Here is a 21,314-nt window from a genome sequence, read left to right on the forward strand (position 1 = left end):
ACTTATTTTTTTTTAGTTTTTTTTTTTTGTTTCTCATTTAGTTTTGAATTTGTCGTATATGTCTGGATCTAAGGAAGAGGAGACCTCGTCTTCATCCTTTTTGTCTTGCGATTCTCCTAGAATTTTAAACGAGGATCAGAGGCACCACTATACTATGTCTATTGGGAGGGTTTTGAATGCCTCTTGATCTGCTGAGTCATTCTAATGGATAATCAGATTTAAACTGATTAATAATACATTAGATTTCTTCAGCTGAGATTCATGGACGTATAAAGGCTTTTTACTGCTAGTAATGCATCCTAATGCATTCTCCAAGAATTCCATTTGCCAAATGTCTATCATTATTCAAAGTCAAAAGTTGTTTCTAATGATCATTCATCCTTGGTACAAATATGAAGCTTCTATTTACTGAGAGATTATTCCACTAAAGCAACTATAGAGCTAAAATTACCTAACAAGCTAGCCAATTATTACTAAAAGACAATTGGGCTTTAGATAAATGATTCGTTTTCTAGAAACTTGTTTTTCTAACCCATTGACGTCATCGGTATTCGTCTTCACTTCCCTCTGTATTCTTCTTCCTCCTTGTTGTTTCCTTCTACCAAACACGACAACCAGTCGCCTGGGAAGGATCCCATTCCTTCCTGGTGGCCATCAGCCTTCTTTCCTGGTGACTGGGACTAGCTGTCGATTAGGAATTACTAATCATCTCCCTATAGTATAATATTGTCCACTTTGTACATAAACTCTCGTAGTTTTACTTTTTGGTTTTCCTAAAAGGTCGTGCTAGTGGAGATGTATTCAAGTACATCTATGATAAACGACTCCCCATAATTAGCGGACGTGGGACTCCTTTCCCAACAATCAACCATTCGTCTTCCCGTTCGATTTCAAACAAGAAGTCCATGCCTTCCTTCCCGGTCTCTTCTTAGCCGAGATTGTGACCGGGGAAATGTATGAATCCCAGATGATATTCAAAATGTTTCGGTGTCCCCTATCAAAGCTTGGTTTTTACGGCCCTCGCCAAGAAAGAGGTTAGGAAAACAAGTCTTTTTAGAAAACAGGACATTTATCTAAAGCTCAAGAGTTCTCGAGTCATTATATGTCAAACTTGCTATGTTATCCTTTCAACAATAAGATTGTAGTTTCACGACTAATCGTGTGTCAAGTAACTCAACTATTCCCTAAATTTTATGTAAATGTGCTTTGTCTTAATAAATGGCTTTTCTATCAAAATCTTTAGTCGAATGTCAAAATAACACCTAGAACAAGATAATATGGCACTGACATACCACAAGACTTGCCATGCTTCAAGATCTTAGTACAGCTCTTCGTTCTCTCTGGTCTAATCCTCCAGTCCCAACCTCGAAATTTTCTAGAAAAAGCAGATAGAGCTTGATATAGATGTTAAGATATGCCAAGCATGTATATCACCATGATCCTTATTAAGGAAATTTGGACAGAATATTAAGCAAGCAAAATATGGAAGTAGTATAACATGATTTTCAAAATAGAGATCCATATAAGGCATTACCATAAGTTCAATGATTACAAGAGTAGAAGTGTCCATTAATTTCGAAGAAAAAAAATTTGACGCTGTACTTTTATGGGATGATCACATGGCGTTCAAGGAACAATAGTAATAACAAAAATTCCCTCCCTAAATATAAGAACTCAGCCTGTTTAAAATTCCTTATCCTACTAAACCATAATGTTTATTTGTGATTGTGCTTGGACTAATATGGCTAAATCTACAACGTCACCTGGTATAACTCAATTTTTTTTTTTCGTCTCTGCCTTCCTACCTAGTCTCTACAAGTTATAAATCTTATTTATTTTATTCTTTCTTTTTCATGACTTCTACAATTCTAGAAATTTTTAATCTTGACATATTTTTGAGATGAGAATGAGGGAGAAAGTGATGCATCCAAACTTATCTTAAAAATGTTCCTTGTGAAAATCTAACTTGGCCAAACCGTTTCGATTGATCTCATGGCAGAGCTGGCCAAGTTCTTTGGCCAAAACTGGAGCACCGCAATAGAAGACACCTAGTAGAAAATGTCAAAACCACAATATGAGAAAAGGTAAGATTTCTTTGATATGTTTCTACTGTTATATAGTTGAAATCAACCAACCTATCCTTGCACCACAGTGCTTGGAACTGATTTTGCTGAGAACTTTCTTCCAGTTAGGCCTGGCAAAGTGGGTTCGCACCTGCATTGGGGCCAACAAAAGCTTTAATATGGGGATATCTAAACGATGACACTGTGAGTCAAGGACTAATATGGCCACAAAATTTGTTAGCCAATATAGGAGCACTTAAACTTTCTCGCTATTTTTTCCAAGGTTTTGTTGATTGCATATTTGGCATAATTTTCAAGTTTGTCCATTTACTTCAGTAAACATAATAAAGGATCTGAAAAAGAGGTATTAGAAACTGCAGTGAAGGATTGTGATTTTACCCTGGTGCCAGACACGATATCTACTCCATTCTTAGCGTGATTGAGGGCTTGAACCATGGTAATGAGAGTTGAACGAGCATCTCCTTCCTCATACACACTTGTAAGGTAGTTATGCATCTCAATTACCCCCTAAAACTCAAAACAATTGAAATTCCCAATTAACAGCCATGCCATGAAATCCAATTGCTAACATACAGATATGAATTACCCTTTGATCCAGCTCGGAGATTTCATTCATAACACCTTTGAACCAATCAAATGACCCTTGCTCTCTAGTTACCCAATAAAAGTAGGCATTTGTGGTCTTCAGACAATTCTTCCTTTTAGGAGCTTGAGAATTTTTGTTCACATAACTGAGGTTTCCAACGCTAGTGATACCAGTAGATGAATCCTGAGAGAATCAATGTGTATAAGCATATTTGTATTGTCCTTTTCAAATTACGGGGCTATTAGATTGTGACAAACTGATTGATTACAATAGAAGCAGACACAAAAGAAACTATGTCCCTCGGATTCAGAATACATCCGCACAAGTCATTACCTGCTCCTCTATTTTCACAGTATTGTTCAACAAATCCTTCAAAATACTGATGAAAGGTGTAGCCCCAATGCCTAGACCAACAAGTAGTAGCACATCATATTTATGATAATCCTGTGCTGGGGCACCATATGGTCCATCTATTGAAAGCCTTGGCAGACTGACATGGGCATAATAAATTTCCAACATTAATATGAAGGAAATGCAGCATGCTAAAAGGAGGTCTAGGAAAGGAATATTATAAGGAAAATATTAACCTTTTAAGGGTAGTTTCATCAGCTCTTAGAAGACCACTCTTGCCGGAGAGGGAAGGCTCACAAACCTCAGAAAAAACCCTTTTAAGCTCTTGAGTCCAATCACCAAGCTGCCGCACATGGATACTTAGGTAGTCATCTCCAGGAGCCGAGGTAATTGAAAATGGATGCCTGCATGCAAAGTTTAGCATTTGATGGTGACTTGAAGTGAAAATAAGGAAGTTTATTTATATGTAACAAATTAAAATTTAGTATATTTCATAGAACTTAGAAAGAAACAATTTAGAAAGGAAAAAAGTTATCTTAAGAAATACTAATATGGCCATACCGTTCAGTGTTCACAAAGTTGACCCAAAAGTTACCTAAGATCCATTCATCACCAAGAGTTTCAAACTATGATTTACATTACTGTTTTAAATATCTGATTTGTTTCTTCCTGTAAAACAGTAATTTTTAGAGGTACATAAATATTGATTGAAACAAATGAAATCTTGAAGAAAATTGTGAATGAGCGGTGAAGTCAACATGGAGGAAATGTGCTCGTTTATCTCTTGAAGTATTAGTTTTGTATTTAGGTTACTAAGGGATGTATTGGAAGCTTATTCAAAAACAAGGGTTAGCAAATCTAGTTTTTCATTACCATTCAAAGGGAGAAACTGCAGGACACTGAACAAACATGTACTGTCCACTTTTGTAATGAAATTGAGGCGGCTTGAACATTTGCAATTTGAGAACATTTCCAGGATAAATGGCTACCTAAATGCATCACAAAGGAATGATAAGAGAAGAGAAAGCCACAGACATTTCAGTGATAATTTATAAACCAGAAATATATTAGTGTGAGATATGGACCACATGTAACCCATAGTTCTTTTTGGTGCAATTTTATTTCTTAATTCAAACAAACCTTCTGGATTTGAACACTATATGATCCAGAGCGGAAGAATCTCAGGATCCTCTCTCCAGCATACAGCAAAACTGGAACAGCGACATACATCCACGTCTGAAGTCATGAAATTAGTATGTTATGCAACTCTTAATTTAGTATAATGTGAAGGAACACTAAGTTGTGAGGCATTAGCTAAAGCTAAAGAAAACCGTAACTGATTACCGTCATAAGATACCATTTGTGCACGAGATAGAGGAACAAGCCGTGAATGATGAGCAATATGTAAACAAGAATGAATAAGTGGTGTGAATACCAGAAGGCATTGTATCCAGTGAGTCTATCAAAAGGGTGGGGTAGCTTAATGAGGTTTCTCCTAAACCATCGTGTTGCAAGTGTGAAAGCTATTGCAATGAAAATCACCATTATGATTCCTGTAACACCTTCCACCCCTTTAACAAGGTCCATATAGCTGGGCTTATTCTTGCCGAAGTCATCAATCACATACGCATAGTCAGCTTCAGAGGAATTAAGCAGCCTTGGAAAATCACATGCTAGGTGGTTTCCAGCGTGGAGAATGATACCAACTATAATGGCCACCGCAATTGTCTACACAGGTCAGACAACCAAATGGTGATGAAGTGATGCTACGTACATAAAAAATATTCCAAGTTCTGGGGAAACTTGCAGGGGCATTCAGAAGGAAATGAACATTGGAACCTCAATTGCTATAGTATTTTAACTATTTCATTCTTGCAATTAACAATATCATGGTAAACTGAATGGTACCTGATGACTCTTAGCCAACCTTGACTTACAAGAGATATCCAAGTTACACCACGATACACCCGTGTCAATTAAACATTAAGACCCAAAAACCACATATTTGAAATTTCCTTCGACGCAAAATATATATGACCAATTCCAAGATTGAAGCAAGCAATCCTTCTTTCTTAGTAAAATTAGTACGTTCTTCACTAACTCCAGTACACATTGGTAGAGAGAAACTTCCGAGTAACTTGGAAACTACACACAAATTTGAAACTACGATTTAGACCATCTAATAATTTCGGAATATATATCTTCTATATCCAGGTCAAGAACAGATACTTGAAATTTTAATTTAATCTCCGAGATCGCAACTTTCCTCGCTTAAAAAAGACCAATGAAAAAAGAAGACAGATTAGGCAGCCCTAGAAACTGTTGAGAAGCAGATGGATCAATACTCAAATAAAGCATTGATGAGAATGGCAGGGTCAGCGTGTACCTTATGAAAATTGATGTTGTCGTCGAAAGGGACGTAGTACCCTATTCTTGTTTTCCTTAGCCAAGTAATGGTATTTCTACAAACTGGCAAAAGAATGAGAGCCATGTTGAACTTCAAGGTCTCAGCCGCACCCTTTGCCGTGGTGAGACAGTATCCCATAATTCTGAAGGCGTTTTTATGTCGATACTGAAGAAATTTCCATGTGAAAAGCCCAACCATGATCATAATCCATAGTGTCAAAACCCAAATTCGTTTCCAATTCTCTCGCAGAAAGTAGACCACCTTCGTGCTAAACTTTTTAATTGGGCTTCTTCGTCGAATGCCTTGTAGGTTCTGGCTCAAGGCTTGGCTGTTGAAGCTGAGGGCTCGACTGTAGTTCATATATGTGTCCTTTTGCAGCAGAAGTGTCTCCAATTGCCATAGCTGAAAGATTGTTCAACGGAAGAAGTAACAAATTCATCAGTAGTCCGAATTCTGTCAATGTTCTTGAAAACTAACTACGCCACTACTGCATGAGAAACATCTATGCGCTACAATCACAATTATTAGTTTAAGATTTTAAGAAATAATCCAATACATATATTAAAATTTTCGCGAATAAAGTTCAAGATTTTTTTTTTTAATCGTATGTAGCTTTAATCAATTGAAGTTCATATGAACATGCATCTTAATTTTAGCTATGATTATACTCGCTCTTTATGCGGCAAACATAAAATAGCTACTCCTGAACTGCAAGGCTCTTGCTCAATGCTCAGTATTTCGAGAAATGTTTTTAATCCGCATTGCAGTTCGTAACATTCATCCAGATAGATTTCAACTTATTAATGAAGAAATAGTTTCCAATTTATTGGTGTTAATTGTATGGATATGGATCAGCTTCTAAAAATTGAAAGGAACCATGCTCTATAAATCTAGACTTGGTTGCAACTTTTTCTAATCTAAAGAAGCCAATCCATCAAAATTTGAGCTTCCACCAAAATTAAATAAGACATGATACAAGTTTCCGATAATAAAATCCAATTCCATGGGTATCAATGATATGATTCCAGGTTGCTAGGAACTGGGCGTATTAGGTGCGGCCTAGCGGCAGTGCAATACTAGCGCTAACTTCTACCACTAGCAATTATAGAGGTATAGATCATACTTCGTGATATTTTTTCCAACCATATTCCCATGGTCAGAGTTGTTAGAGCAACAGATTGGTGTTTATAAAACTAAATCAACAAATTGACCATCAAAATCCGAAAGGAGGGGAAAATGAATCATTCAACCAAAAGTTATTTGAAGGTGACAAACCTAATTGAGAACAACCTTACCGAAAAAAGATTGAAAACATTCTTCTTTTTTGGCAAAGAAATTGAAAACCTAAGTAAACGAATGGCTACCCGCCCTGGAACCGTGGAAAGAGGGACAGTTGAACAATGCAATTAAAAATTTGAGGATGCTACTTAATTTAGAAGTAACATTATCAACATTTTTTTTTAAGAAAGAGAAACCTACAATTTTAAAGAATAATTAATTATCATGTGTTTAAGACCATGAAATAAGAAAATATTATATTTTTAAGATCTCCTTGATTTGATTGGTTTAACTAAAAACTAATAATTGAATTAATTTAAAATCTTTAGAATTCCATTTTATAAGATTTTTTTAATAAAAAAATGCAAGAATTTTCACTCATGTATAAAACTTTTTTAAATATAGAATTAAGATAATATTGAATAAAAATTGGAATCAAAATATATAAAGCCAATTTTAATTAATATGAGTGATTTTTCATCTGGTAAATTATTAAAAGAGATGTTAACTTGATTCCTCTATAAAACCTTATATCTAAAGTTAAAATGGTTGTAATTACTAGTTTGGAGTTTTAAAAAATAGATCGATTAAAATTGTACCCTAGATAAAAAAGAAAAAGAAAAAAGGCTAACAGACCTCGATGTAGCCTAGTCTTTCTGGATCTAATTCTTCCATGATTAGAGCTGCATATTCCTCCGCTTGTTCCTTTAGTCTAGACAGCTTGTTGGCGGATGCACTTAGCATGATAATCTACCAACCCCAGAAATATAAAGTTAGACAAATCAACCATGAAATTGTTCTTGGCCAGGAGTTATAATTGAAATTATGAAAATTAAACAAATGCATTCAACTCTAATTAACTAACCACAATTATGGAACCAAATTATAATAATTTGGCACAGAATATAGAATATCGCGCTGAAATTTTTTGAAGTGTTGAAGAGTTCAAGATACCGTTTCTTCATACTCCATAATTATTCCATACCATGACAAGAAAGAAAAAGTCAGAACAGAATGCCGGCATTCTTGTTTATTTAATAATTTTATTTTTTGATGAATGTCAATGGCATTTACTTTATAATATTCGGGACTTTAATAAAGGCTACCGGATCCCACCAACCAAGGGTCACTTTTTGTTTATATTTTAGTTGAGGTTGGTATAAAAAATGTTAATAATATCACGACCAAGTCATAAAATATATAAGTAGCTCTATGTTAGTTGTATGATAGATTAAAATTATATCATTCCTCTTTTCTGTAGATTAAAATATATGAATAATTTCAATTTTTCTTCCTAATCTTATCATACACGTATAGTTTTATATATACAGAAAAGAAAAAAAAAAGAAAAAAAAAACAGATAAGGCTGTTTGCAATTCATTTTTTTATTGCCAAAAATACCATCAGCTTCATAATGAGAGTTTAGAAGTTGTTAAGCCATATCATTTTTACCTCTTTTACTTCTTGTTCGGTGACACGACCATCTTCGTTCTTGTCAACCCTGACATGTATAATTAATTAAAATTACTAAATCAAGGTGTTTAACTAAAATAAAGTATTGCTGTAAAACATAAAATAACAACTAAAAAGAGTATATATGATCGCATATTATTACCTTTTATTATAAATTTTACAAAATACTCATGGTATGATTCAATTATTTCCTAGACTTAAGAAGATTTTAATTTTAAATTTGTTCCAGAATAATATAATTAATTTAATAAATAATAAATTGACACGATAACTATTTAAAAAAATATATATATATTAATTTATGCCCTTTATTTTAACTAAAAAATATTCCAAAGTTCAAACGTTAGAAAAATTTATGTGCTAACTGCTAAACTGGTGCGAAGCTAATATACATTTTTTCTGTTGAAAATAATTAAGGGAGAAAAAGTACCGTGATCCTTCTTTGAAAAAAAGAAATTAAGATCATAATATGCTATGAGTTCTTACATGTTGAAGAAGATCTGGAGCCTGGAATCGAAACTTTGATCTGTAATTTGCAACCAGAACTCGAATAGCTCGTCTCGACTAATTCGATCGGAGTTCTGAAGTCTTCGCCTCCGACTTAGAGCATCGAACAGCTCGAGAGCAAACTCCTTCGAATCTTTCATTCCTTTCAAATTTAAAAGGAAAACAACTAAATCAATTAAAAATTCCACAAAAAATACTGAAATTACCTGTTTGCAGCCAGTTTATACCTATGCATTGAGCGAAATCGACGCGGCTTAGAAAACCGTCCTTGGCAAGCTTATTGAAGTTACTCTCAAGTTCACTACACGTATGGATGCCCCTCGTTTTATTATTGCCGCTTATGAATCTTAATCCATAGAGAGCCTTCTCAGCACCGGAACGAGTTCGATCAAGCTTTGCTCGTTGCCTCCTTAAATCTCTAGCCGCTAAAGCCGAATCCATTCCGTTTTCTGCTCCAACATCACTGTTCGTGTTCACGGTTAACGATGACGCGGCAAATGCCTGAGACGCATGGCTCCGGCTCCATGAGAACCGCCTCAATTCGGCTTTTAACTCGTGCGAAAAATTCTTCGCCTTAGCTCTCGCTTCCGCTTTGAGTTCCTGAGAAAACTGCCGAAACCGATGCGACGAACTCCGCTTCACCGACGTAGATCTCAAAATGGAAGCAGGAGTCCAAGCCGGCGTTCCAGAACCGCCAGAAACGCTATCGTCCATATTGATCACAGTCGCCGGCTCAACACTTCGAAGCACAACCGTGTTGTTTTCTTGCACATCAAGCGTCACCTCCACAAACTCCTCCGCAGCGCCGAACTGCGCTCCAAGCGACGATTCGAAGATCATCGTGTCAAGTTGTGTAATGTCGTCCCATCCGCATCGGCACTCCTGCTCCGCAGTTGTGGTCATTGATTCATTAGCAGACCGAAACGTGCCTGCCAGGTTGTGAAACTAATTAATCATTAACAGTTGACGAACGCTCCCGTGCCGTCGTCGTCAACTGTCCGCCAATCGGTAGTGAGCAAAGAAGTGGCAGAGAAGGCGCGTCCGGAATCTAAAGGAATCGCTCTGGACGGAGAAGACAATGATTTTCTCCAACTAAAAATTATTTGTACCTAATCTTGCATAAACGGGAAAACCGTGGATATGCGCTGCTGTCATATCTTAATTACCATTATACCCTTGATATGGACCCATTCCATTCCAATACTCTATGCATGACACCAAGTAAATGGCGGGAGAAAAACTATTTCTTATTTTATTTTATTAATTTCTTTTCCATCTTGTAATGATAAATTTAAAATTATAAAACATAAAAAACTCAAAATATTTTGAAGCAATTTCATAAATTATTTAGTTCTTTTTGTAGCAATTTTAATAAATATATCCATATTTAGATTTTGAAGGGTTAGAATTAATTTTTAAAAACGTCGACTTTACAGCAAAGTCATGAGAGCTTATGTTTAAAGGGGATAATATCATACCATTGTGAAGAGTCGTGTTCGTCTAACATAGTATCAAAATCATCCCCTAAAACTTAGTCGTGCCAAAAGATTGGTAAATCCTCAAATGTCGAATAAATAACTCCAAAATAAAAAGGAATCGAGTCTCCTCGAAGGCATAGGAAAAAATGACTAAGTCTCTAAAGGAAAAAGGAGCCGAGCCTCGATTAAAGGGAGGTGCACTTTGTTTGAGGGGAGGTGTTGGATGATGAAAATCTCACATCCGCTAGTTTAGGAAATGATCCTGGGTTTATAAGCGAGGAATACTAACTCCATTGGTATGATGCTTTCTGAGGAACTCCAAAGCAAAATCATGGGAGCTTATGCTCAAAGTGGACAATATCATACATGGTAGAGAGTCTCATTCGTCTAACGTGAAAAACATGTTTATCCGTAATAATATTTTATAAACAATTATTCCGATATAAAAAATGGAAAAGGAAAGCTGGAGATGTAAATCTACACGTGTCACTTGCTGTGGAGATTAAGCATACACGTGGCTCATTATCACTCACTAACTGTTATTTGGTAGGATTTTAATTTGATTAAAAAAATCAAGTGAAAATAGTAATAAACTTTAGAAATGAATATTTATAATTTACAATATAAATAAAAAATATATTGGTGGCACTATTCCAAATAGAAAAATATATATTAAAATTAATTATTTTTATAAAAAATAAAAAATAAAAAATAAAAAAAACTTAAGGGGGAAACGTGGAGCCTACCGGTGATCCAGAGTCATCGTTTTCATGGAGGATCCAAGTTCCGTCCGATGATGAGAGTCTATAAATATCTGCTTCCTCTTCGAGTTAAAACACTCAAAAATTCGAAAACAAATCAACATTCAACGAACACCGGAAGGAATTAAGATGTTCTTCTTCAAATCTTCATCCGGAGCAGTGCACCAGGAATCCCAGCCGGCGAGGAGGTCAAGAGAGGCGGCGACGGCGACGGCGCGATTGTCTCACTGATGGTGTGGAGGAAGTCACTGTTACTCACCTGTAACGGCTTCACAGTGATTGATTGTAACGGAAATATCGTATACAGAGTCGATAATTACACCGGACGGCCGGAGGAAGTGATTCTGATGGACGGCCTCGGAAACTCCGTCCTCACAATGTGCCGCTCCAAGGTCAGTCGTTGTGCAACTACGCGCTTGATTTGTCTTCTTCTTCTTCTTCTTCTTCTTCTTTGTGATGAAATTGAACTAAATGTGTAACTCGCTCTGATTTTGGCGGTAATTTCTGGCGGATTGGATTCTAAATTGTGTATGTTTTGGTAAATTAGAAGCTTGGACTAGCGGAGAACTGGTCCGTGTACGTAGGGGAAGTAGGAGGAGAAACTAGGGCTAGGAAGAAACCGATATGTCGAGTGAGGAAGAACATGAACATACTACATGTCGCTCCGAATGCGAAAGTGCTCGCATACGTATACGATTACAGAACCTCGGAGAAGAAGTATGCGTACAGTGTGGAAGGTTCGTACGGTCAGCGATCGTGCAAGGTTTTGGACGCGTCGAGGACAGTGGTGGCGGAGGTGAAGAGGAAGGAGGCGGTGAAAGGCGGCGTTTGTTTTGGGGCGGAGGTTTTCCTTCTGGTGATTCTTCCTGGTTTTGATCCCGGATTGGCTATGGCTCTGGTTTTAGCTCTGTATCAGATGTTCTCTTAGAATTCCAGTTTGATTCTTCCTCTTCATCTTCCTCTTCATCTTCCTCTTCATCTTCCTCTTCATCTTCCTCTTCATCTTCTCTTGTGCATAATTTTTTTGCAGTAGCTGCGTTTTGATTTTGATCGGGTTTTTTGTAATCCTATTTTTGTAAGAATGAGCGTAATAACATTTGATTGTCTATTTCATTTTCACACAAATCTCGGCCTATATATTTATACTTTTAACCACTAATTCAAAATTAAACAAATTTGATTATACTTATATATTTTAGATATTTGCAAGGTTACACAGGTTTTTTCCACTGTGAACCGAAAACTTATTATAAATACTAGGTGCCAGCGAGTACGGTAAACCCCAAAATAATGGACAAGATAGGTTACACACGTTGTTTCCACTATGAACCGAAAACTTATTATAAGTACTAGGTGCCAGCGAGTACGGTAAACTCCAAAATAATGGACAAGAAAACTTATAATAAGTACCAACAATGTGCCAACGAGTATGATGAATTCCAAAATGGTCGACAGCAAGCTCTGTGTCAGCGAAGACTTTGGATCTCAAAGGGAGTAGATTGCGATATTCCATATTGATTGAAAAGAGAAACGAGTGACTGCTAAGCTCCAAATGTGATGGATTGTGAGATCTCGCGTAGTTGAAGACGGGAATGAGGCATTCTTATTCTTTACAAGGGTGTATAGCGGCGGACTTGGACTATTTTCCCCTAAATCATTTAATTTGTAAGGTTAAAAATCTGTCGTATTCAGCGGAAATTCAGTTTGATTCAGCTTGAAAAGTAGTCTTTCGTAAGCAGGAGCATGCGTAGGTCTTCGCCCCACTTTTTGGGCAGGTTCGTGGGTCAATGTTTTTGCCCGCCCCGACCGGCAGCAGCTGGATTTCCACTCAAATCAAAAGCAAAATGGTCGGCCTCCCGGATCTCTTCAAGCAATTCGACTTAGTTGCAAGGACAACAGAGAAGAGCACAAGCAAATAGTAATAAGAAAGAACTAAAATTTCTATTGCATTGTCAAATACTTTTCACACAGTGGCAGAGAATTTGCTACTGCGTTCTGGGATGAAGTTCGATGTTACAACAATTAGAAAGCGTGTGTCACTATTCAACCCTAACCATTACAATCATTAATCCAACACTGAAACAATATTATGTACAGCCAGCCAGCCAACCAACCAACCAGCCACTTTAGGCACTACTTCAGAGAAGTGATTCTAGTTTAATAATAAAAGCATTTTGTTAGGCAGGCAGGGATATAATAAAACTGAGTTTCTCGAGCAATCTAACCTGTTCATCCCCCTCTTTTCCAATCCATGAGCATTAACTTCCGTGTGTTTTGTTGACCCTCGCCAGCCTTGCACAAAAGAGTTGCTGGAGGAGGCATCATAGATGATGATTGTTTTATGGCACCTGCGGTTGAAGGTTTAGCTTCTGAAATCGAATCTCTAATGAACTTACTGGGTGACGATCTACTTGACCGGGGTGTAGTCCAATTCAATGGTCCTCTTTTACAATTGGTCTGAGCAACGTCTCTTCTGCTCTCTGTTGTTCCGAGCTTTGGCTTCTTCGAGGGATGAGCATGATGGCCTTCATTCTTGATCGAATTGTTGGACCACAATCCATATGTTGTAGGCGTGGTATATAATTCTTCAGTTTCCTCTGATTTCAACTTGCGAGCTCTCATGGACTTTTGTGATGCCTTTTTTGGCCACCTTACCATCCCATCTATGTTTTGCCTCAATGCAGCAGAAGTTGCAATATCGTACAGAGTTTGAGCAGCAGCCATTACTCTTGGACACTGCTGCTCTGTAGAGAAGCAATATCAATAACACAGCTAGCAAATATACAAAGTATCACACAGATAAGAAATTTGAAATTCATACCATTTGCCTCGTTATTCATCTTCCCTCGAGATTCTGTAATTAGACCAAAAACAGTGTCACGATTTAAGTAAAATGAACGATAATAGCAGAACGGTTCCAAGGTGAATATTATATCTCAATTACACTGTATAAATGCCTTCCAATAAATCCTTACCCACAAGCACAGAGGAAGTTTTCGAACAAGTTGCAGAAGACAGGGAATCCCATCCACATTGATGATGATTAACAGATATAGAGGACCTTCCATCATCAGGACCAACAACTCTCATTGTTGAAGGAAATAAACTCTGGTTAAAAGTCAACGATTCCAAGTCTTTCGTAAAACAATCAGCAGTAGCACTAGGTATATTGGAAAAGTTTCGAACTCGCCACCACCTACCAAGACATGTGGTCCTATTGGCAGAAAACTTGGATGAATCTGAATTTGCTTTAGAGTGCCCATTAAAAGAATGTGACCATGCAAATGGTTGCAACATAGCTCGACGAGATTGTTGCTTTGCTGAACGTAAATCTGTTGCATTGTTTGAAGATACAGAGGACTTGCTAGCATCCTGGAGCAAAGAATTCAAGTCCTTTGGTATAGGAAGGCCCAATTTCATGAACATGTGATCAGGTTTGTATAATTTAAAATCAAGTGCATTGGTCAAAGGTTCAGAATTGTCGCAGGCATCTTCCACCTTCATGGAAAAACAAGAAAAATGAAAAAAAAGGTCTAAATCTGAATGTAATTATAGAAAAAGAACTCCGTAATTAATATAAAATTCAGAACACTAGCGAGAATCCTCTCAATAAAGATTTGACACTTTTGCCACAGCAATTACCATAACAAAAAGAATCAGCCAAAACAGATTCCATGAGCTTGTAACAGATCTCAAATAACTAAAGAGATGTCAAAATAATTTGAAGCAACTTAATAAAAATGTGTAGTCAGCATACAGATCATAAATTTAAACCAACACACACGATGGTACAGTGAGTGTTTGGGGTTTGAGTGCAAGTGCACACAGCTACAGCTGACTTGAGAGATAAACAGTCAAATTATTATGCACTGACCTTGTTTAATGAAGGTGAATCTGTTGCACTAAGTTCTTTTACATCAAAATTCACTTTTTCTTCCATGCTTGAAACAGAACTAACTAGACTTGTATCCGGTTTGCTGTTAGAACAACTCTCTGACTCTGCCATATTTTGCGGGCGGACAGGCCATGGGAGCTGAAGAACAGAACAAGCTTTTCTAATTGACTGCAGAAAACATTCATTTACATTTGTGTCTTTTTTACCTTTGTCTTTACTTAAATTAGCATAGTCATAACTACCATTAAGAATATCGTTCAGCGGTGGATCATCCGTAAGCTTTGTAAAATCACGAGCACCTGATTTCAGCCCGTATAATCCTGCATAAAATTTCATAAAGTCCGTAAGTAATTTTATGCTGTGTAATGCGAACTCAGATGAACACAAGTAGAAAACCGATGAGAAGCATTATTATAAACAAATTATAAAACAGTGGCTTGTTTCCTTACTTATATCATAATCGTAGGTAACAACAACTAATGGATTTTAGCAGATAAACTCCTAGCAAAACTGAAAACAAGGTGAAGTTATGACCTATTAGTGATGGAAGAAAAAGAAAATCAAAGAAAGGTAAAGAGAAATTAGTTTCATTATAACGCTCATAGGAACTGGGACGCAACGCATTTTTGTAGAGAACGATATACTCAAGCTACAACTCTTGTTGAAAGACAAAGTGAAATAGGTGAATTTAAGAGAGTCACGTTCTATCTTTAGATAGGTGGCCCGTTGCACTGTGGGATGTTGCATTCAAATGGCTTCTTAGAAAGGCTATTCGTGTGATTATATCTTTCCAGGGATAACTTCAAAAGAATAAACTAACTCATATATTTACAAAAGTTATTGAAGTAACAAGCAAACCAACACATACTCATTAGAATTAGAACTGTCTTGATTTGGTTATACTTCAGTTGTCCCTCCACTTAGGTTCTGTGACAATAGTGACAAATTTTCCTCACAACAAACCAAGAATGTTTTTACCATTAGAAATTTAAAACATCTGCATTATCCAGTGGAGAACATCTTCAATACAAGTTATAACCTCCTCAAAAGACAATATAACCTGATAATGCATGTTTCTGAGCAAATTAATAAATAATTCACATGATATCATCATACCATGAAAACTGCTCCCTGCGGCAGCTGAGCCATTTCCAGCATTTGTAGAGAATGAATCAAACTTTGTCTTCAATGACACCTTGAGATTTCTCTTATCACCCCGCTTGCTGCTTAGGCTACTCTTCTGTTTCAACAGTTGAGTTTTCTCTGTATTTTTGTGGGGTATACAATAAACTAGCTTCAGTAAATTCCTGATTTCCCCTCAACTTACACAAGGAAAACATAGAAACCTAGTATAGAAAATGGAAAATGATATCCAATCTCAATCACATAAAGACAACAGATATTGCACATTATAAGCTTGCATAATAATACAGATTTATACGGGTCAAATCACCATTGTAGCACTAGTTTCTAAATACATACTAAAAAGAACATGAGCATAGAATGATTTCTTAACTTTACCAAACGAAAGCATATGGTACATTAGATTAGTCAATTAATAACATTACAAATTTGACCCGAAAATTCCCATATATCCTATAAATGAAATAACCACAAAAGTTTTTCCAAATATCCTCCTCTCTCACAAAATTATAATAAATGAAAGAATCACAACATTCAAATAAAGGCACGAAGAAGAAAAAACCACGACATGAACAAATGGAGAGCAAAGTTCACTGGATTGTCTAACATGGTCTTCTACTCATGCATCTTAAAAACAACCCACATATCATAATTTTAAACAACTGCCGGGGTGTACTTCTAAGTTTTAGATTTAATTCGTCCTACTTATTCTGAGGATAGTACACACATCATAGATTTGTTTACTTGTAGTTATGGCTAAGCGTTTGGATAGTTTTTTGCTTTATATTTTATTTTTAATCAGATTTTTGCAGCATAATCAACTCGTTTTAAAAATAAAAGCTATCATTTCCTATCTAAACTATGTAATAGATAAACTGCATGGGAAAAACACCGCCATTTGGATATGAAAAGAATAATTTAACTAATAGCAAAGGATGAACATTTATATCATATTACCATGAGAGTTGCACTTTTTAAGGTATGATCCAAGCTTATCAGATACGTCATCAGCTCCACTTAAGAACAAAGGATCTTCCAATTGAACCACACGTGGCCTCTTAGAACATAAACTACTACTACCCCTTGACACCTTTAACGGTTTACGGGGCTGTACTCCTGGACTTGAAGTGGACAAATGACTTCTTTTGTTCCTACTTTCAAAATCTTCATATGTATTTTCACCATCCTTAAAAACCGCTCCATCAGGAACCTTATCTAAGGAAACAGGACCCAAATCATTGATAGAGCTCGTCCCATCTGACATACCGACATTTATAGAACATTATATCATTAAAATATGGAAAGTGATGAAAGAGAAATGACAGATAAAGGAGATGATGAGCCAGAGACTCGGGAACATAAATTCTATAAAAGTCATCTCGAAGTGAAATAGCATGGATTATATACGATCAAGAGTGAAAATATAACACTCACAAAGTCTAAATATTCTAAACATATGACGATCCTTTCACAGATGCAGCAGCCAGAGCCAGCTATCAACATCAATCATCTATAGAAGAACTATAAAAAAGTTGCAAGCTTTTCATCAAATTTTCCGAATTCACCATATAGACCTTGTTCCATAATCAGGATTTCAGCAGACATATGCTACACACCATCCAATGAACGAATAAAGAAAATAAAGACAATGTCTCTTCTCATGCAAAATATTTGATATTTTTACTGGGACATCCCCGGAGAAGAATTTTCTCTTTATCATATTTTTCTCTTTATCATATTTCTCCTTCGAAGTAACAAAATACAAGCCCAAATGAATTCCACGTTTTGGGTAATCTGCATACTGAGTCCCAAGTCAACCTCACTCCAAATCCACTGGAACGCATTTAATAAGACGAATCTTTCATGAATAAAGATAGAGCAAAAAAGAGAGGATAAGACATCCTCCAAACGCCTGGGGTTCATATAAAGCACTTCAATTGGCAAAATCTTCCGGAACACATTTATAAAAAACAGGTAAAACGAAGTGGTGGCGGTCTTTATGGGGCTACAGAAGCTCATCGGTTTTCAACAATAAGTGACTCAAATCTCTCTATAACTTTCATCCTCTTACATACAATTCGTTCATCCACAACCAATGCGTAAAACTCCAAGCACTAAATCCATTGCCATATCTTTCGAAAAAAAATCATAATCAACAGTCTCCAAAACCTCCGGTAATAGCCAATTCGAATGCACGAGGATGACTATGCCACCGCATGCAGGTAAAAACACGAAACCAGCAACAAATCTAAAATTAAACAGCAGTATTACTAAAAAAATTACGATTATTCCACCTTTTTTACTACCGTACGAGCTGAAATGCTGAAATGAATAGCTAGGAGGGGCAGAACCGCGATCCGCCTCACACAACTCAACCTCCTCGATTGTTACCCCTGTTCTAACAGAGCCGTCTGGTCCCATGAGCTTCGACACCACCACATCAACCGGATAAGTCAATTATAGAGCATACATAACCGAAGCCCTAGCTGAAAGGAGCTACAAACCGAAGTCAATTCACAACAGCCGCCAAACATCTCTAATGACTTCAAAACTCCATCGCCAGAAAACACCAATCTGAACACAGAGAAGAACATTTGAAGATCCTACTGGGGAGACTCGAATCGGAGAGTGAATCAAGAAAAGTGAATTAGGTGCGAGAACACGAAAGGAAAATAAGAGGAAACGGGAGTGTTTAGCATGTTGCGGCTAAGAGTAGGAGAAATCAGAGTATTTTAGGGCACGAATTTGGGACAATGGTGAGTATATATAGTTTTCGGGAAAATGTGTGTCATTTTTTGGAAACGGACCATCGACGGTCGAATATTCCGTTCCGTTCTCCGTCAGTGGTCGTCCGCGAATACCCGCTTTGCGTGGAGACGGGTCTCGACTCTCGTTGTCTTTTACGGACCTTGACGTGGCATTATCCCAAATTATATAAGGATAAATTTGGCGTCCGCCCAATTATCATCCGCCACGTACTGATACCTCGTCGATAATTATAAAAATATTCTAAATAAATCCCTTGGTGTCTTACTCGCTCGCGCACACCTGTTTTGTATAATCACGACAATATTCAATATTCTTTTAAATAAAGTAACAGTTTTTATTTACATTTAATTTTATTTAATTTTATTATTTATATTACTTTTTTAGTTAAATATTATAAAGAAAATATTTAAATCTTTGACATCCTACTAAAATAATATATGTCTCTATACTTATTATTATTTTTTAGAGTATTTATTTTATTTCCATGTGATATTTCTATTTCAAGGATAATTTAAAAGAAAATAAATAATAAAAAGAAGAACTAGAAGTAAGAAAATCTTTTAGTTAATGTAATTACACGTGTTTTATCTTTTAAAAAATGTGTATTGGGCCAACTTGCAAGGTCCAATATATAGTGGGCCGAGAAATTGGAGTTTGGGCCGTTTCTGGGATTTTCAATTGCGATTTACGTGGCTCCCCGCCAACTACATCCGGAGACACGTATTTCCGATTCAGTCATCGTCAGCCTGCCACGGCCGCCTAGCTCTGCCACCGTGTCGTCTCACATGGTGAGCTCAATCTGTGGCTCACTCGCTATCTCTTCCCTTGCGTTTGTGATTACTAGGTGATTTTTGTTAGATGAACATGACTCTCCACAATAATATAATATTGTCCACTTTAAGCATAAACTCATGTGGCAGCATAATATTCCACAAGTAACAATAGAGATAGTATTAATTGATTATAAACTCATGATCATTCCCTAAATTAGTTAAGGTGAGACTTTCATCCAACAATTTTCTTCAATTCACCGTGTCATGAAGTGCCTGATTGTAGCATGCATATGGCTCGACACGCCTTTGTTGCACGGAGTCACTGCCATAGCTGTGTTGAGTTGAGCCATCTTCCGACTCAGCTACACCGGCGGATTCGATGGCTCAATCATCTAGGGGAAATTATCAAATTTGATTTTGATTGATTTAAATGTCTTAATAGTACTATGACATGCTATGATTTGTTAGAACACTCATTTTATAGACTTTAGAAAGTAGAAAAGTAAGAGGTTAAGTAGAGCTTGAACCCTGATATGTCCAAATGGTTGATTTACATACTTGGAATTGGAGTAAGCAGGTTAGGTGAACCTTATGGGCTTGAGACGGCTAGAAATGAACTGGAATTGACAACGCAAGCACATAGCTTAAGGAACATTTAAAAAAAAGAAAAAAAAATGTCATTCAAAAAGAAAATCCTCCAAACCAGAAAAGAATTCGAATGGCAAATCCATAATAACTCCCTCCATTGGCTGTTCTTCTTCAACGGACGCCACAGACATATCCAACCTCGGGTTTTCCGGCGCCGGAAACTTCTTCCTGGTGGTCCCGGCAAGGGCGTTACGGCGAGTAGGCTCAGCGTGGTTGTGCTCAGCCGTGTAGGTGATAACGAAGGCGCCGGGATCGGAGAGGCTCCGTTCAACTTGCTTTCTAGCAGAGCATCCTTTGGAGGAGCTGCATCGGTAATAGCTTCTCGGATATGGCGACCCTTTAATTGGTTTCTGTCCATATTTCCGCCATCCCCATGAATCCGAACACACCCCCTCTGCTTTCACCTCTTTCACTACTCTGTTTTGCCGACTTTTCTTGCTGATACCAAATCAAAACTCAATCAAATCCTTCAAAAGATAAAATTTTGAATCTATATTCGAAGTACCCACCTCTGTTTCTGTTTAGTTGCAGCGATTTGGCTCTTCCGATGAAGCTTTTCTGGTTCCTTAAGCTCTCTGAGAAGACCAGAAATGGCGGCGGCAGAGGCAGAGGCAGAGGCAGAGTCATCGGAGCTTCCAAACAACCCTTCAAACTCATCATACACTGAACAAGAACTTAAAAGTTCATCTTTTTCGATCAAAAAAGAGACCAAATTTGGATCTTCCATGAGCGTTGCTGTTCTTGAAGAAGTAATTGATCCATTGCATCCTTTTACAATTGCTTGCAAATCCCAATCCTCCATGGGGGCTGACTTTGAAAAGTTCAGAGTTTTGTTTGTTTAAATAATTGGAGAAATGGGATCTTGTGAAGTTGTTGTTTGGAGGTTGTTTCACACTTTAATCTGTGTTTCGTTGACTTTGTGAAATGTCAACGTGTATAAAAAGTGTTTTTTTTTTCGTTTGATGTGTGAGGAAGAGAAATTAATTATTATATTTTTTTAATATGATATTGATATAATCTTGTGTTATTTTCACACCTTTTTCTTTGATTTGTTTTTTTTTAATGATTATTTCTTTAGTTGTCCATTGTAACAAGTTTTCCACCTATAAATTATATATATATATAGGGGTTAAAAAAAACGGAATGAATTTTATTTGTACC

At 36.8% G+C, this 21,314-nt stretch overlaps 3 protein-coding genes and 1 pseudogene across 4 annotated transcripts; 1 reads left to right on the forward strand and 3 right to left on the reverse strand.

Annotated features, from left to right (window-relative positions):
• Positions 1 to 1,573: 1,573 nt before the first annotated feature.
• Positions 1,574 to 9,767, reverse strand: LOC111483393 (respiratory burst oxidase homolog protein A-like). Its single transcript, XM_023129589.1, has 14 exons — positions 8,914 to 9,767; positions 8,666 to 8,828; positions 8,159 to 8,207; positions 7,343 to 7,456; positions 5,408 to 5,830; positions 4,366 to 4,749; positions 4,162 to 4,257; positions 3,895 to 4,010; positions 3,258 to 3,425; positions 3,004 to 3,160; positions 2,671 to 2,853; positions 2,463 to 2,591; positions 2,136 to 2,214; positions 1,574 to 2,048 (listed from the first exon to the last, which is right to left on the reverse strand). The coding sequence occupies exons 1-14, from the start codon at positions 9,587 to 9,589 to the stop codon at positions 1,939 to 1,941; spliced, it is 2,847 nt and encodes a 948-aa protein (XP_022985357.1). The 5' UTR covers positions 9,590 to 9,767; the 3' UTR covers positions 1,574 to 1,938.
• Positions 9,768 to 10,916: 1,149 nt separating this feature from the next.
• Positions 10,917 to 12,044, forward strand: LOC111483430 (annotated as a pseudogene).
• Positions 12,045 to 12,844: 800 nt separating this feature from the next.
• Positions 12,845 to 18,709, reverse strand: LOC111483405. Of its 2 annotated transcripts, none has more exons than XM_023129611.1 (7): positions 18,258 to 18,709; positions 16,921 to 17,220; positions 15,937 to 16,083; positions 14,800 to 15,140; positions 13,901 to 14,423; positions 13,747 to 13,779; positions 12,845 to 13,669 (listed from the first exon to the last, which is right to left on the reverse strand). In XM_023129611.1, exons 1-7 carry the CDS (start codon positions 18,382 to 18,384, stop codon positions 13,155 to 13,157), a joined length of 1,986 nt encoding a protein of 661 aa, XP_022985379.1. In that variant the 5' UTR covers positions 18,385 to 18,709; the 3' UTR covers positions 12,845 to 13,154. The 2 variants fall into 2 exon arrangements, with proteins under 2 accessions (XP_022985379.1, XP_022985380.1); XM_023129612.1 differs by having other exon boundaries at positions 13,390 to 13,664.
• Positions 18,710 to 20,020: 1,311 nt separating this feature from the next.
• LOC111483427 (probable WRKY transcription factor 29) lies at positions 20,021 to 20,980 on the reverse strand. The gene is made up of 2 exons (XM_023129650.1): positions 20,663 to 20,980; positions 20,021 to 20,591 (listed from the first exon to the last, which is right to left on the reverse strand). Exons 1-2 carry the CDS (start codon positions 20,953 to 20,955, stop codon positions 20,183 to 20,185), a joined length of 702 nt encoding a protein of 233 aa, XP_022985418.1. The 5' UTR covers positions 20,956 to 20,980; the 3' UTR covers positions 20,021 to 20,182.
• Between the last annotated feature and the right edge of the window lie 334 nt (positions 20,981 to 21,314).

Source organism: Cucurbita maxima, unplaced genomic scaffold (assembly GCF_002738345.1).
Source record: "Cucurbita maxima cultivar Rimu unplaced genomic scaffold, Cmax_1.0 Cma_Scf00008, whole genome shotgun sequence".
NCBI classification, from domain to species: Eukaryota; Viridiplantae; Streptophyta; class Magnoliopsida; order Cucurbitales; family Cucurbitaceae; genus Cucurbita; species Cucurbita maxima.